This window comes from Erythrolamprus reginae, chromosome 3 (assembly GCF_031021105.1).
Source record: "Erythrolamprus reginae isolate rEryReg1 chromosome 3, rEryReg1.hap1, whole genome shotgun sequence".
Classification (NCBI taxonomy): domain Eukaryota; kingdom Metazoa; phylum Chordata; class Lepidosauria; order Squamata; family Dipsadidae; genus Erythrolamprus; species Erythrolamprus reginae.
This window is the reverse complement of record NC_091952.1, coordinates 130972646-130987560: the sequence shown is the minus strand read 5'-3', so window position 1 is coordinate 130987560 and position 14915 is coordinate 130972646. Positions and strand designations below refer to the sequence as shown.

The 14915-nt window shown below is 35.7% G+C and overlaps 2 protein-coding genes across 5 annotated transcripts in view; one reads left to right on the top strand and one right to left on the bottom strand.

The window, feature by feature from the left end:
* ANGPTL1 (angiopoietin like 1) overlaps window positions 1-13897 on the bottom strand; it is a 35478-nt gene extending 21581 nt beyond the window's left edge. Inside the window, exon 1 of one of the 2 annotated variants that reach the window (XM_070746683.1) lies at window positions 13578-13897. Coding sequence is in view for 1 of the 2 variants with exons in the window: in XM_070746682.1 (XP_070602783.1) it covers window positions 13748-13760 (13 nt within the window). In the remaining variant the exon portion in view is untranslated. The remainder of the gene's footprint in view (window positions 1-13577) is intronic. The other variant, XM_070746682.1, reaches the window with a different exon arrangement.
* The window catches only part of RALGPS2 (Ral GEF with PH domain and SH3 binding motif 2), a 115618-nt gene that overhangs the window by 74109 nt on the left and 26594 nt on the right, over window positions 1-14915 (top strand). The window lies entirely within an intron of this gene.

Genomic DNA, 14915 nt, shown 5'->3' with positions numbered 1-14915 from the left:
CAGATCTGGCCCTCAAGCCTTGAGTTTGGCACTCTAGGAGGCCCAGAGCCCGTAGCACATAGAAAGTTGCCATGGGTTAGGAAGTGTCAGCTAGCTAGGCCCACCTGCACACAGACTTTTCCCCAACCCCTATCTACTTACTCTATATACTCTATCTACTTACCTTACAATCAACTTGCTCTAACCTGCATGTGGGCCCCATTCTCATTATGATTCAGAAGGTTCATTATTCAAATTAGATGGAGAAAGGTCTTCCGAACTATTATGAGAGTAATGGTATTTGTTAGCATTTTCTCCTACACTTTGGAAATACTGAGTGTAAGGGCCTTATAGAATGCTGATTTTGCTAGCGTTTTTGAACTCCAGATTTGTACAGATGGAAGGGGAAATCCCTCAGCATGCTGTGGGAATGGACCTCAAATCTTCCACCCCTCTGTTTGTAACTTTCTCTGTTAGCTTCCCCATTGACTTTCTGGGAAAACCAATGGAGAAGATTGTAATGGAAATCTTGTGAAAATAGAAATTTTATTCATATCAAATAGTTTCCTGGAACCAGGTACAAGATTATACAACTGAAACAACTGCACTGACTAATTCAAATCCTATGGCTGTAATTTATTGTTTGTTGCCTTTTATTTTTTTAAAAGCTATTTGTTCCAGGTTCATGTGAAACCTCATTTGATGTGAGCCTAATTTTTTAAAAAAACATTTGTTGCCATAAAATGATTTTTGAACTTTCTTCCCGGAGATATCTGCTTTATCTCCTCCTTATTGTAATTATTAATTCTGCTTAGAAGAGCCTGGTTTAAACATCTGGGCTGCATTATTTGGGAGAGGGGGATAAATGACTAAATAAGAAACATATATTATTACAGCTGAATATTATTTGTGAGTAACAGTTTAGTTTTGCATGGAACAATGTACTAAAAGTAATAAAATTACTTTTTTCTGCAAATGCAGAGGAAATGTTCATATTTAATAGTCTGCTTTTCCAGATATTTAATTCTTGTGCATAACATGCAAATATGTTCTTCTGTATGCGACTTCCAGTAATGATGTTGGACAGTGCAGAAGGAGAAGGACGATCTCTGTCCTTTGAATCTGCTTTATTTCACATCTGGAGATCTTTCAGGGCACAGAAAGTTTGGAGAGCTTGGTAGAAAAGAAAGGCACCCTGAGTGACAGTGTTGCGGAGAGCAACTGCTCGCTGAGGTGAAGGACACCCTCTCTAATCCAGCATGAAAGTGTCCAATCAGGTTATTATAATATGGTAGACCCAAAGCCATAATGAGCCACAAGAGATTTGGAAGCAGAATTATTCCAGAAGTCTACACCTGATTTAAAAGAGAAGACTCCCGTATTTGCTGCAGAGAGAATCGTTAAGCAAGTGGTCTAAACTTTTATGGCAAGAAGAAAGCTCTGGATGGAACTTAGCGGCGATTCTAAGTAAGAGCTGGAAACTGCTAAAAGAAACTGCCGAGATTGAGATTAAATATAAGAAAGGACCTGAATAGAATAACAGACTGACAGTGAGTGTGCAAGAAGAGAGAGAAGGAGAATGACACTTTCGAGGGCAAATGAAGCAGAACGTATACTAACTAGTCAGTGAGTCATCTGGAAACAAGAGGCTGGTGATTCAGTTTAAAAAATTGAGAAGTTTAAAGTTCATATGGGAGAAATTTACTAGAGAAGAATAAAAAGAAAGAAACTTGTGTGTCGGTACGGATTTAAACCCAGGACTGATAGAAGGTAGCAATTCAGAATAAACAAGGTAGCAAACATTATAAAATTAGGAAGAGGAGACAGAAATAATAGATGTCGAAAGTGACAGTAGTGGATGACTGAGCAAATTTACCAGAGGCGATATTCAAAGTAAGACTGTAACATTTTAAATCTGGAAAGACCTTGGAATATGAAGCCTGTATTTGTGGAAAAGTAATATGTTAATATATGAAAAAAGAAAATCTTAAATTGCTAGAATATAAATTAGACCGTGGTGGAATTCACTTATTATGATGAACTATTTACTCCTTTTTTCTCTTATATTATTCCTTCATTCTCTTCTTTCTACTTTTTTGACCTATTATTTAAAACATTAATATATTATTTGAGCATTGCATTTATTTAAATACCGTATTTTGGGGAGTATAAAACACACCGGGGTATAAGGCACACCTTAGTTTTTGGGGAGGAAAGCTTCGAAAAAAGCTACATTCTGAGTATAAGATGCACCCAAATTTTCAGCTTATTTTATACTCCGAAAAATATAGTACCTAAAAATATAGTACTTAAAAGCTTATTCATAGACATATTAACATAATTGATTCTGTTTAAAATATATTGAATCAATTAATATTTACTTATAATATTCACAATATAATATGAATATATTACAGGAACTAAGCATATTATAACTGATATTTTATTTTTATTTGTTTATTTGTCAAGCATGTATAGGATCAGGGCCGCTATCAGGAATTTTGGGGCCCCATACAGCCTAAGAGTCTGGCCCCCCCGCCATTTTAAAACTACTGCCCCCCAAATCCCGTGCCATGCCACCATGGCCACACACTTTGAGCAAGCCCTCCCCCGGCCCTCTGAGGTCAAACACAGCCCTCAATGAAATTGAGTTTGACACCCCTGGCCTAGAGGCTAAATCCTATGAACAAGGGCTAAGAGAACGAGTATGTTTAGCTCAACAAATAGAAAACTGAGGGGGAATATCATAGTAGTTTCCCAATCTTTAAAGGGCTGCCACAGAGCAGATGGCATCTATTTATTCTCCATGCCACCTGAAGGTAGTACAAGAAGCAATGGGCGGAACCTCACCAAGAAGAAATGCAATCTGGAAATAAGGAAAAACTTGGGACTGGGTGGCATAGAAATAAATAAATAAATAAATCCCTTCTTTTTTATTAAAAGAAATTAATAATTTAAAAAAACCAAAATCCATTACTATTAAAACTAAAACAACCAGCAAAACTATTAATAAAACAGGTGAGGGCTGGGGGGTTTTCTCTGTTATTATTTAAGTGCTTTTACTATATGCTTTAAATCAAGTCACTTCTCTCTCTGTTTCTCTCTCTTTACTGTCATTCTCTGCCTCAATCATTTTCTCATTTCTCTTTTTTTCTCCCCTTTTTTCCATCATGTCTCTCTCTCGCTCTTCCTTCCACTCTTCTCTCTTTCTTCCTCTCTCTCACTCTCTTCCTTCCTCTCTCATCTCTCTTTCTTTCTTTCTCTCTCTTTCTCTATCTTGCTTTCTTCCTCTCTCACTCTCTTCCTTCCTCTCTCATCTCTTTCTTTCTCTCTCTCTCTCTTTATCTTGCTTTCTTCCTCTCTCTCACTCTCTTCCTCTCTCATCTCTTTCTTTCTTTCTCTCGCTCTTTATCTTGCTTTCTTCCTCTCACACTCTCTTCCTTCCTCTCTCATCTCTCTTTCTCTCTCTCTCTCTTTCTCTCTCTTGCTTTCTTCCTCTCTCTCTTCCTTCCTCTCTCATGTCTTTCTTTCTTTCTCTCTCTCTCTCTCTCTCTCCCCATCTTGCTCTCTCTCTCTTTTTCTCATTTTCCCTCTCTTGTTTTCTTTCTCTCTCTTGCTTTCTCTCTCATTCTCTCTCTCACTCTTTCTCTCATTCTCTCTCTCTTGCTATCTCTTTGTCTCCCCCTCTCTCTCTTTCTCACTTTCTCTCTATCTTGCTCTGTCGCTCTCACTCTCTCTCGTTCTCCGGAGGCTGGCAAAAGTGATTTTCAATGTCAGGCGCGCAGGCTGGCGCGCGCTCTCCCCATCCCCCTGCCAGCCTGCCCAGAACATTCAAAGAAAGAAAAACCTTTGCTCTTACTTTGAATGTTCCGGGCGGGCTGGCAAGGGGATGGGGAGAGCGCGCACCAGACATTGAAAATCGCCTTCGCCGGCCCCCGCTGTGAGATCACCTGCCCTGCCTCTCTTGCAGCGGAGGAGAAAGAGAGGCGGATCGGGCAGGTGGGCAGGCGGGGGGCAGCGACGAGTAACCAGGGGCGCAAGGGGGCTAGAGGGGCGGGGGGCGGCCGCGGCTTCCTGCGCGCCCTTGGAAAAGGGTGCGTGGGGGGGGGCGTTTTGGGGTACGCTGGCGCAGGCATGCGCAGCCTACAGGGAACGGTGCTGGGCACAATGACTGCTGCGGGCGCCAGGGGGCCGGCACACAGTGGCGGGCCAAAACTGGGGCCCCCCATTTTTCAATTTGGCCACGCCCCTGACGCCAGTACCAGTAGTACCGGCCTATCGGCGGCCCTGTGTAGGATAGTAGTTTGTATAAATATAATATAAGTAAAAAGTAATGATTAAAAAAGACAGTAGGACAGAGATGGTAGGCACAATGGTGCACTTAAGCACACGCCTTACAGACCTCTTAGAAATGGGGAGAGGTCAACTGTAGACAATCTAAGGTTAAAGTTTTTGGGATTTGGGAAGACACCACAGTCAGGTAGTGCATTCCAGGCATTGATCACTCTATTGCTGAAGTCGTATTTTCTGCAGTCGAGTTTAGAGCGGTTTACATTTAGCTTGAATCTATTATGTGCTTGTATATTGCTGTGGTTGAAGATGAAGTAGTCATTAACAGGAAGGACATTTTGATATATGGTTTTATGAACTACGGTTAGTTCAGATCGGAGGCGATATAGTTGTGAATTGTCTAATTGCAGTATTTCAAGTCTGGTGGAATAAGATATTCTATTGCGAGTGGAGGAGTGAATGCCTCTTCTTGTGAAATATTTCTGGACTCTCTTGATTGTATTCATGTCTGATATGCAATGCAGGTTCCAAACTGGTGGGCTGTATTCTAGAATTGGTCTAACAAATGTTTTGCATGCTCTGGTTAGCAGTGCAATGTTGCCAAAAAAGAAGCTACATAAGGTTAGATTAAGTATATATTATGTATTATTAGTATGTTGTTATTACACAGATAATTCAATATTTTATAGAACGTATTGATTAAATTTTATAAAATAGAACTGCTGGAAATAAGTTTATTAGTATTGTTAAATTATTAATATAGCACTTAAAATCAAGCTATTTAGTAATATTCACAAGATTTATAAAACCTAAGGTATACTCAACTTTATCTATATCTACTAGTTATGTTATATATTGTCATAAATAAATTTATAGACATAAAGAAAGTAACCTTGGAAAAGGGAAAAATACAAAAAATATTGGGTGGTGATTTGGAGAAGGATATATATATATAATCTTAGGGAAAACAAAATATAAAGGAAATAACAACTCCCATTACAATTACATTGAGGACAGGGAAGAAAGCATCATCTAACCCTACAGCAGCCTCCCCTGCTAGCCAGCTTTCAATAGAGGATATGTTGATCATTGAAAAAGTAGGTGGCATATCAGTGATACAGACAATGAACACTACACTCACGATGCAAGAAACCATGCTAAAATTACAGAAGGTAATATCAGAAAATCATGTAGAGTTGAAGTCAGATATTCAGAAATTAGACAACGGGATGGAATTGATACAAAGGGCAATAAAAAACGAACAGCATATAAAACTTTATGCATGGTATGTCTGTATGTATGATTGGTTTTTATATAATGGGTTTTTAACTGTTTTTAGTATTGGATTATTGTTATATACTGTTTTATTACTGTTATTAGCCGCCCCGAATCTGCAGAGAGGGGCGGCATAAATCCAATAAATGAATGAATGAATGAATGAATGAATAAATAAATAAATAAATAAATAAATAAATAAATAAATAAATAAATAAATAGGGGGGGGGGAGACTGATGGAGACAAAGGCTGACCAAACAGAAAAAATTAGAACGGATGAATCAAAAAATGCCAATAGCCAACAAAGAACTAGAAAATTCTCTAATAAATCTGGAAATGGAAATCCTCTTATTACCTACAGTTTCAGAATGTTTTACCAGGAATTTTCTTTTACTGTTTCTCCACACCAATCACATATGCAATATAATATACTGTACCATCAATCTTAAAATACAATACAATAATACAATTTTTGAATTGGGTATTCATAATCTGTCCAGTGCTACCTCCTGTGCTTTTGACATCTGGATAAAAAATAATTATTCAAATTTCTTATGCATTTCAAAAGCTATTAACTAATACAGTTTCTTTTAGCTGCTTGTTTTCTTATTACATCTTATTACAACCAAAACCCCTGGACAGTGTAATAATAAATGGGGATATTACTAGGCCATTCCAGATAATGAAAAGAGTCCGGCAGGGATGCTCATTGTCACCTCTGCTTTTTATCTTGACCTTAGAAATATTATTGAACAAAATTAGATCCAATTTAAGCATTAAAAGAACCAAAATTAGAAAAGAAGAGTATAAAATACAGTCCTTTGCTGACAACTTGGTATTCTTTTTGGAAGATCCACAAGAGACAGGACCAATACTAATTAAGGAAATAGAAAAGTATGGGGAAGTAGCAAGTCTCAGACTCAATAAACAAAAAACCAAATTATTAATTAAGAATATGACATTAAATCAGAAAAAAATTAGAAGAATTGAGACTAAAAATCACTAAAAAATTAAATATTGAGGTGTCAATTTGATAGCTTCAGTTAAGGACGATTATACACAATTAGTGCAACAAATAAAAATTGATTTAGAAAGGTGGGGAATGCTGCAATTATATTTACTAGGTCAAATAGCAACCATAAAATGAATATTTTGCCAAAATTATTATACTGCTTTCAAACTATACCTATAAAATTGGATAAAAAATGTATTGACTTGAATAAAATTATTTTGAAATTTATATGACAAAGCAAGAATCCGAAAATTAAATTAATTGATTTGCAAGATAGTAGAAGTAGAGGTGGCTTTGGGCTCTCAAACTGGACACTATACAATAAAGCAGCACTGTTGGTTTGGTTTAGAGATTGAATCAATTTGAGAAATAGACTATTATTGACATTGGAAGGCCATGATCTATAGAAAGGATGGCATGCATTTTTATGGGATAAAGAAATCAACAATATTTTCATAGATATATGATTATATGACAAATTTGGCAAGAGGTGAGGAAAAAACTTTAATTGAAATTCCTAATTGACTGTCCACCATGGAGGAGATGATCTATCCAAACATGATCAATAGAAGTAGAATGGTTAAATACAAAGATATTTTGGATGGATTTAGAAAATTAAAAAGCAGAGAGGATTTGGAAAAGTTTTGTATAATTATAGATTGGTGGCCTTAACTTCCACTCCAATCAAGATACAAAAAAGATAGTGAAGAAATTGGAATTGAAATAGAAACTCAACAACTAGACAAACTTTTGACGGGCCCAGAAGACAAAATTTACAGCACCGCCTCCTGCCACATACCTCCCAAAGACCAATAAGAGCACACAGAGTTGGCCTCCTCCTGATCCCATCGATTAAACAGTGCAGGTTTGCGGGGGCCCGGGGAGGGCCTTCTCTGTGGCTGCTCCAGCTCCATGGAACCAACTACCCCCTAATGTCTGTACTGCTCCCACCCTACTGGAAGGAAGGACTTTTCTAACAAAGTCCTTCCTTCCTAGAAGGAAGAATAGAAAGAATAAAATGGAAAAGGGGATTAAAAGGGGATACAAAAAAATAAACGAGAAAAGGGGTTGGTTCAAAGTTCCACTCAGATTAAAGAAATTGGAGTTTGAGAAGGGTTGATTAAGATTGGTGTTTTGTTTTGTTTGCTCTTTTTTTAACTTTAATTATTTTTTCTATTTAGATATATGAATTTAGGAATTGCTGATCTGTTTTAATAAAGTTAGAAGTATTGATTATAATAAGATATGTAGTAGGTGATACTGATTTGGATTAATACATAAATGGAATTGAATTTAGAATTGTTGGGGAGATTAATATTAATTATTTTTTGTTTTCTCAAATTGACTGAAATTTAAGATTAATAATTAAGTGAGAAATGTAGATAAGTATTAATTGGTTAAATGTTAGATGGACTAAAATAATTTTTAAATTTGGGATTAGGTAAATGTACTAATTAGAGGGGGAGGAAGAATTCTGAAATTCCTATATGCTTATGTTCTGTTTTTAATTTTCTTTTGTTAATATCTGACTGGCTATACAAGGTTTTTTTGGTTTATAGAAAAATGTATATAGAAAGAAGGAAGCACTTTGGCATAATGGTTAATAACATTAAGAGCATTAAGGAGGGAATTTAATTAAAAGAAAAGTATGTACCGGGATGACAAATTTAGAAAAAAAAACTTTTGCAACTTTTTTGATGATTGATATTAGTTACTAATAAAATACTGCATTTTATTCATGGAAAATTAGATGGTACACTGTATTGTTTGAATGTATGTTGAGAGAAAATTTGAAAAAAAATTATCCCCCCCCAAAAGTCCTTCCTTCCTCCGTCCATCCATTCATTTCATTCTTCCTTCCTTCCTTCTTTCCTTCCTTTTCCCTCCATTTCTCCTTCCTTCCCTCCTTCCCTCCCATTTTTTTCCTTCTCTCCCCTTCTCTCTCATTTGTTTCTTTTTCCTCCCCCTCATTCTTTCCCTCATTTTTCTCTTTCTATCTCTCCCCTTTCTTTCACTCTGCCTCCCTCTCTTTTTTGCTCTCTCCCTCTTTCCCTTTCTTTCTCTCTTTCCCTCTCTTTCTATCTCTCCCCTTTCTTTGTTTCTTTCTTTCTCTCTCTCCCTCTCTCTCTCCCTCTCCCCCCTCTCTTCTTTCTCCCTCTTTTTCTCTCTCTACTTCTCTCTCTTTCTATCTCTCCCCTTTCTCTCTCTCTCCCTCTCTTTCTCTCTCTCTCTCCCCCTTTCTTTTCTTTCTTTCTCTCTACCTCTCTATCTCTATCTCTCTTTCTCTCTCCTCCTTCCTCTCTTTTCACTCTTTCCCTCCCTTCTTCTCTTTCTTTCTTTGCCCGTCGGACCTGCCCCCCCATGGACAGTGATCAGGCTGGTGGCGGGCCAGCAGACTTGCTCCCCCAATGTACGGCGATTGGGCTGGTGGCAGGCCGGCGGACCCCCCCCCCCCCACGGACGGCGATCGGGCTGGTGGCGGGCCGACGGACTCGCCACCCTCCCACAGACGATGATCGGGCTGGCGGCGGGCTGACAGACCCACCCCCCCATTGATGGCAATTGGCGGGCTGGTGGATCCGCCCCCACCCAACCCCACGGATGGCCATCGGGCTAGCGGCAGGCTGGTGGATCCGCCACCACCACCACCACGGTAAGAAGCTAGCTTACCCTAGCTGGCGAGCTGAACAGCTGCCGGCGGAAGGAAGGGTTAAAAGGGCAGGAAAGAAAGTGGGCCTACAATTGGCCCCTTTCTTTCCTGCCTTTACTGGGTAGGAATTTAAAATCTCAGCAACAGTTCTAAATTAATTGCCAATTCTAGCGCAGAGGTCGGACCTCTGCGCTAGAATTCCAATCTTCTGCGCTGAGATTTTAAATCTCCTGCACTACAGCGCACAGCTCACCAGTGACTATGAACGTGGGAAAAGTGGCATAAATGGATTGATGATAGAAAGTTGAAGAGAAAATATGGGATGAAGATGTAGAATTAGAAAATATTGTAAGATAATATATAAATTGTATAAATACAAAAACTGTACAAAAAAGCTGACAGTCTGCTTAAAGAATTGCAGAAATTCAGTAAAGCTATATTTTAAAAATATATGTTCTTCCATACATTAAAAAGGTCAGCTATTAAAAGCAGAGAGTTAATGTGTATAGTCGGTCTTAGCCTTCAGATTTTATATGATTAAAATAATTGAATATGGAAAGGAGTTTCTAACTGTTTGCAAGGGAACCTTAACATATTGTTACACATTATTGGTAATCATTGTTTTTATATCTTACTGGAGTCCATTGGGTCTTCCTTGTTTTTTAAAGTGGTAGCAAGATGAAATATTTGAAATGAATGTAGTTTGTTAGTTATTCTATACATATGAATGAAGATCTGTAATCATTAATCAGTAAAAAAAATAATTTAAGAATGGGCTTTTTTTAATTTCCAAGCTTAGTTTGAGTATTTTTATCTCTGAGAAATTTAATCTACCTCTGAGCATGAAACATTTAAAGTCATTTCCAGCTTCCAGATAGTTTACACAAAATAATGTATGCTTATAGTTTGTTCTTAGAAGATTGAATTAATTTCTGAGATTCAGCTACCATAGATGTAAGCTGTGTTCTCATTGGCACCCAGAAGAATGTTTGTTTGTGTGTGTGATCTTTTAATTCTTTTAATTAGCATAAATCAGCATTGGCTTCAATCCATATCCCCCCTTTTTGTTGGGCATAGTATCCATATATGGGACAACTTTTTCTCAAGAAAGATACTGTTCTCTCTTTTTTCACGTGGTCTTAAAACATAATGTGAGTTTGTCCTCCATAAGCAAAGTCTTTCTTAAACACTCCATCTTGAGAGAAATTGCCAATTTTCTCAATTTGTTAATAAAAATTTCCAGAATGTTTTTAAATAATGTTTTTAATCTACTCCTTGTAGATGTTTCGATATTCTTTTTGTTTGTGAAGAAATGTATGTGTATTAGTTTCCATCCTTTATGTCCTGAGACCCTTTTAATTAAAATACAATATAAAAATAATTGCTTATACGTCTTAATTTAGTGACAAACAGATGTTTTGTTGTTTTCAGCACCTCTTTAATTAGAATACCATAAATATTTTGTACCTTTAATTACTTTATTGGATTGATACATTATTTTTTTAAATGCCATTCATTGCTAATATTAAGTTAGTAACACGCAACAAGCCAATCTTATTAAAATACAGTAATTGGCAAAAAGGCACTTATTCAAAATGTATTAATATAGTGCAATTGTTCTGTTTAAGTTGATCCTATGAAAAATAGGTTGGTGAGGTAATGAAAAAAAATATGAAAGACATATTAACATAATTCAATTTCAGCACAAAAAGCTATGTGTTATTTGATTTTCCTTGGAAATACAAGAAACTTTGGTGTAGATAAGACGTTAAATGAAAGGATGAACAACACTCAATTTGATTTCATGTGTACCTTTCTCATTTTAAAATAGAATTAAAATGATGCATTTATTGATTGTTTTGAAAACATTCACATACAATACAGAACTGAATAAATTGTAGACTGAAATTTTGTACTGTAACTAGAGAATTTCTATGGATTGATAATAGTACTCAGTGATATTAGAATTGAATTGAATTGAATTGAATTTTTTATTGGCCAAGTGTGATTGGACACACAATAATGTGTCATGCTGTATATGCTCTCAGCATATATAAAAGAAAAAGATACATTTGTCAAGAATCATGTGGTACAACACTTAATGAATGTCATAGGAGTCAACTAGGCAATGAAGAAACAATCAATATTAATAAAAATCTTAGGATACAAGCAACAAGTTGCAGTCATACAGTCCTAAGTGGAAGTAAAAGGATGATAGGAATTATGAGAAAAACTATAGAAATAGAAGTGCAGATTTAATAAAAAGTCTGACAGTGTTGAGGGAATTATTTGTTTAGTAGAGTGTTGGCGTTCAGGGAAAAACTGTTCTTGTGTCTATTAATGTCTTGTAATGCATTAACTCTGTTGAAATAACTTACTACACATTCCATTTAATCAAATTCTGCTATTTTAGTCATTGGGAATTTTTATATCTGAATGGTAGATATTTTTCTTTTAATATCAGAGCTTTGATTTAATTTTATCTTCCGCAGTTCACTTTCTGTAAATCAGTCATAAAGGAGATAGTGTATAATTGACTTACAATAAAGCTAAAGATAGCTTACTACAAATACTTTCTCTTGAATACCATATTTTTAACTGAATACCATTCTTGCAGCATGAATAATTTGTGGCATTCAGTTATTTTTTTACAGGTACACTGTATTTGCAGGTTTTTAAGCTAATTCAGGCAAAATAGCATTTATCAGATCAACATTCTAGAATACTTTGATCCATACTCTATCGACATCTTCGTTTGAAGAATCATACTTTTCAGAAAATACATAGAGAATCCAGAATACTTAAATAATAATTTTTGCCAATGAGTTCTACAATCTACTGAAATACATGGAATTATTTTCTACTTAATGGCAGCTATTCAGCAGTTATCAACACAAGTGCAAACATAAGTCTTCTATTTTCCATTCTGAAGTGCACAATACTTACATTGTCTTATCAGATTAATAGAACCAGTCTCTGAAGCATTATGAGTAGGTAAACATTTATTACAACTAAATACTAATAGTTTGAAAAGGGCAGTATTAACTATTTGGTAAAATATATGTTCCACTATTATATCAGATTTATTTATAAAAATGTCTTTTTTAAAAATTACATAATTAGCAAAATAAAAAAGGTTTATATTGTACACAGGAGCAATCTAATACTGTACTTTAGTCAATTAAAAACAAAATTAAAGTTCTGCTTAAAGTTCTGAAATTATTTTGATACTTTCGTTGTTAAAATGAAATACTATTGCCTTGCTTAGTTCTTACCTATAGTGGTAACTACAATACATGAATATCAGTGTTTCTACACCAGTTGCTTCAAAGGATGTCCTCTGGATATTTTGCCACCTTCCAATTTGGTTGTTTTCTATATTGGCTGGCTCTAACAAAAGATGCAGTTTAAAAAATCCAGAGTGCACCAGGTTGCAAAAGAGTGCCACAGATTCCAGCAACTTAGATTCCACAGCTAAGATCCTGAACTTTGTTGCTGTTTATTTAACAAACTATTTTAATTAGAAATTGAGAATAATTATTCAGTGCATATGTTAGTCGAATATCACGTGGTACTCTTTGAAAGAGCAAAAAATGCTTTTAGAATTACACATATATAAGCAATATATTTCAATGTATCATAGAAGTTAATGGTTTTGTGACAAAAGAAAACTCCAGTATTTGTATTTTTCTTTATTAGATAGAACATAAATTATTGTATTAAGCAATCATGGGCTCTAACTTTGAGCCAAGATAATTAGTACATTATATTGGGTTAACTTTCTTTTACAAGCTAATTTAGCAATTTTTGAGTTCCTATGACAGCAAAGAGATAACTGAATCTTAAAATTTATCTAAATCTACTATGCACAGTGGATACATGTTTATTCCAAGTAAAAATGGAATTATTTTGATCAAACATTTTGGGCTCAATATTAGTACATAAATAGAACAAAATTAAATGAATATTTAAATTACAGATTTTCATGCTAATAATTGATATGCCGAAAATAGTCTGAATTACTGACTTGCTAGTTTTTTTCTTTATGAAGGAAAAATTAAAACATTAAACTATTATAAAAGCATTAAAAATAGTCACACCATGGAAACTTTATAACAGTGTGATTTCCCCTTCCCCCTCCAATTATGTTTAGGGAGTGAATGTGTAAGAGAAGATCCTCTCCCCACACCTTTCCTCAGCATGTAACTAATAGTATTTGATGACTTTCTATAATAGAGTAGCATAAAAATCAATGGAGTATAATAAATTCTAAACTATGTGTATATAGTGACAGTAATCTCATCCTTATCCAATATGGAAAAAATGCATGCATATTGACAACAAAGAAAATACAGTATATAGATACTAACCTTCTGACGACTCTTTTCTGAAAGAGAATAAAACTTCAGAGGCTTTTTCTGTATATTTTCCTCCTCCTGGTGCCAATACAGTTGGCTAGCACAATTCTATGTTATTTTCTTTTCTTATATTTATATCCAAATACATATCCCTCACTTTTAGCTTAGACAGATAGACCTACCGTATCTATCCATCTAAATGATTTCCTTCTGCAGCAGAAAAGATGGTTTTCTAGTTGCTGTGCCTTTTCTTTTTATTTGCATTCTGAACTGAACTAACTAGCAACAGCTGAACTTGCTTCCATATACAGCACAGCACACTACACTTGGGTGTGTTTCTTAAACAAATGCATGCTTAGAGTAGAAACTGCCAGCCCATGTATGAGGTAATTGAAGAAAGGGAGGGGAAAGAAAGAGAGAGAGAAACCAAAGGACTTCCTATCCAAGGCCTTTGGAGTAGAATTGAAATTGGGAGAGGAAAAAGAGTTGGAATCACAGTATGAACAAGGAGATACTGTTTGCTAGTTGAATGGAAAGCAAACAGCAGATGGGGAAACTACAGAGTTTAGGCGCTGTACTGTAATTGCAAATCATTGTTACTTGGTTGCTCTAAGTTGCCTTTAACTGTTACCATAGTGAGCTAACTTTAGAGGAGAGATTCTTTCAAACTGATATATCTAATTTTCTGTTCCACTAAAGAAAAAGACAAGAGATTGATGGATATGTGTGTGTTCAATTATTATTTTGAAGAATGCAAACCAGAATGTCCTATTGAATTCTTTTTAAGTTTATTTAATGAGAAGCAGTTGTTATCACAATGAAGTTTTTAAAAACATTGATAATAAGACATTAAAGCTATTACCTCTTAAGTTACGTGGCATATTAAATGAGGAGAAAAGACTTTGTGATTGTTCCAAGAAAAAACAAATCATTTTTTATGTACGTGACTAATGTATTACCGATAATTGATTTCTAACTGTTTCTTAAATATTTATTTAGTCAGAAACCCAGATGTTTTTAATAGTAGAATGAGAAATTGGTCATTTTATTTTATTGCTCCCATCCCAGTTCAATAAACACCAGTTAACAACAATCAGGTAAACACAAATACTAGCCATTTTTTTCCTGATTACATATTCTGTTGAAACTCAGTGGCCATCTAGAAGCCAATATACAGTCATACCTCGTCTTACAAACCTAATTGGGTCCAGGGGGAGGTTCGTAAGACGAAAGGTTCGTAAGACGAAACATTGTTTCCCATAGGAAACAATGTAAAGACAATTAATCCATGCAACCAAACCCCCCCCCCCCCGCAAAACAATGGTGTTCGGCGACTGCTGGGAAGCCGCG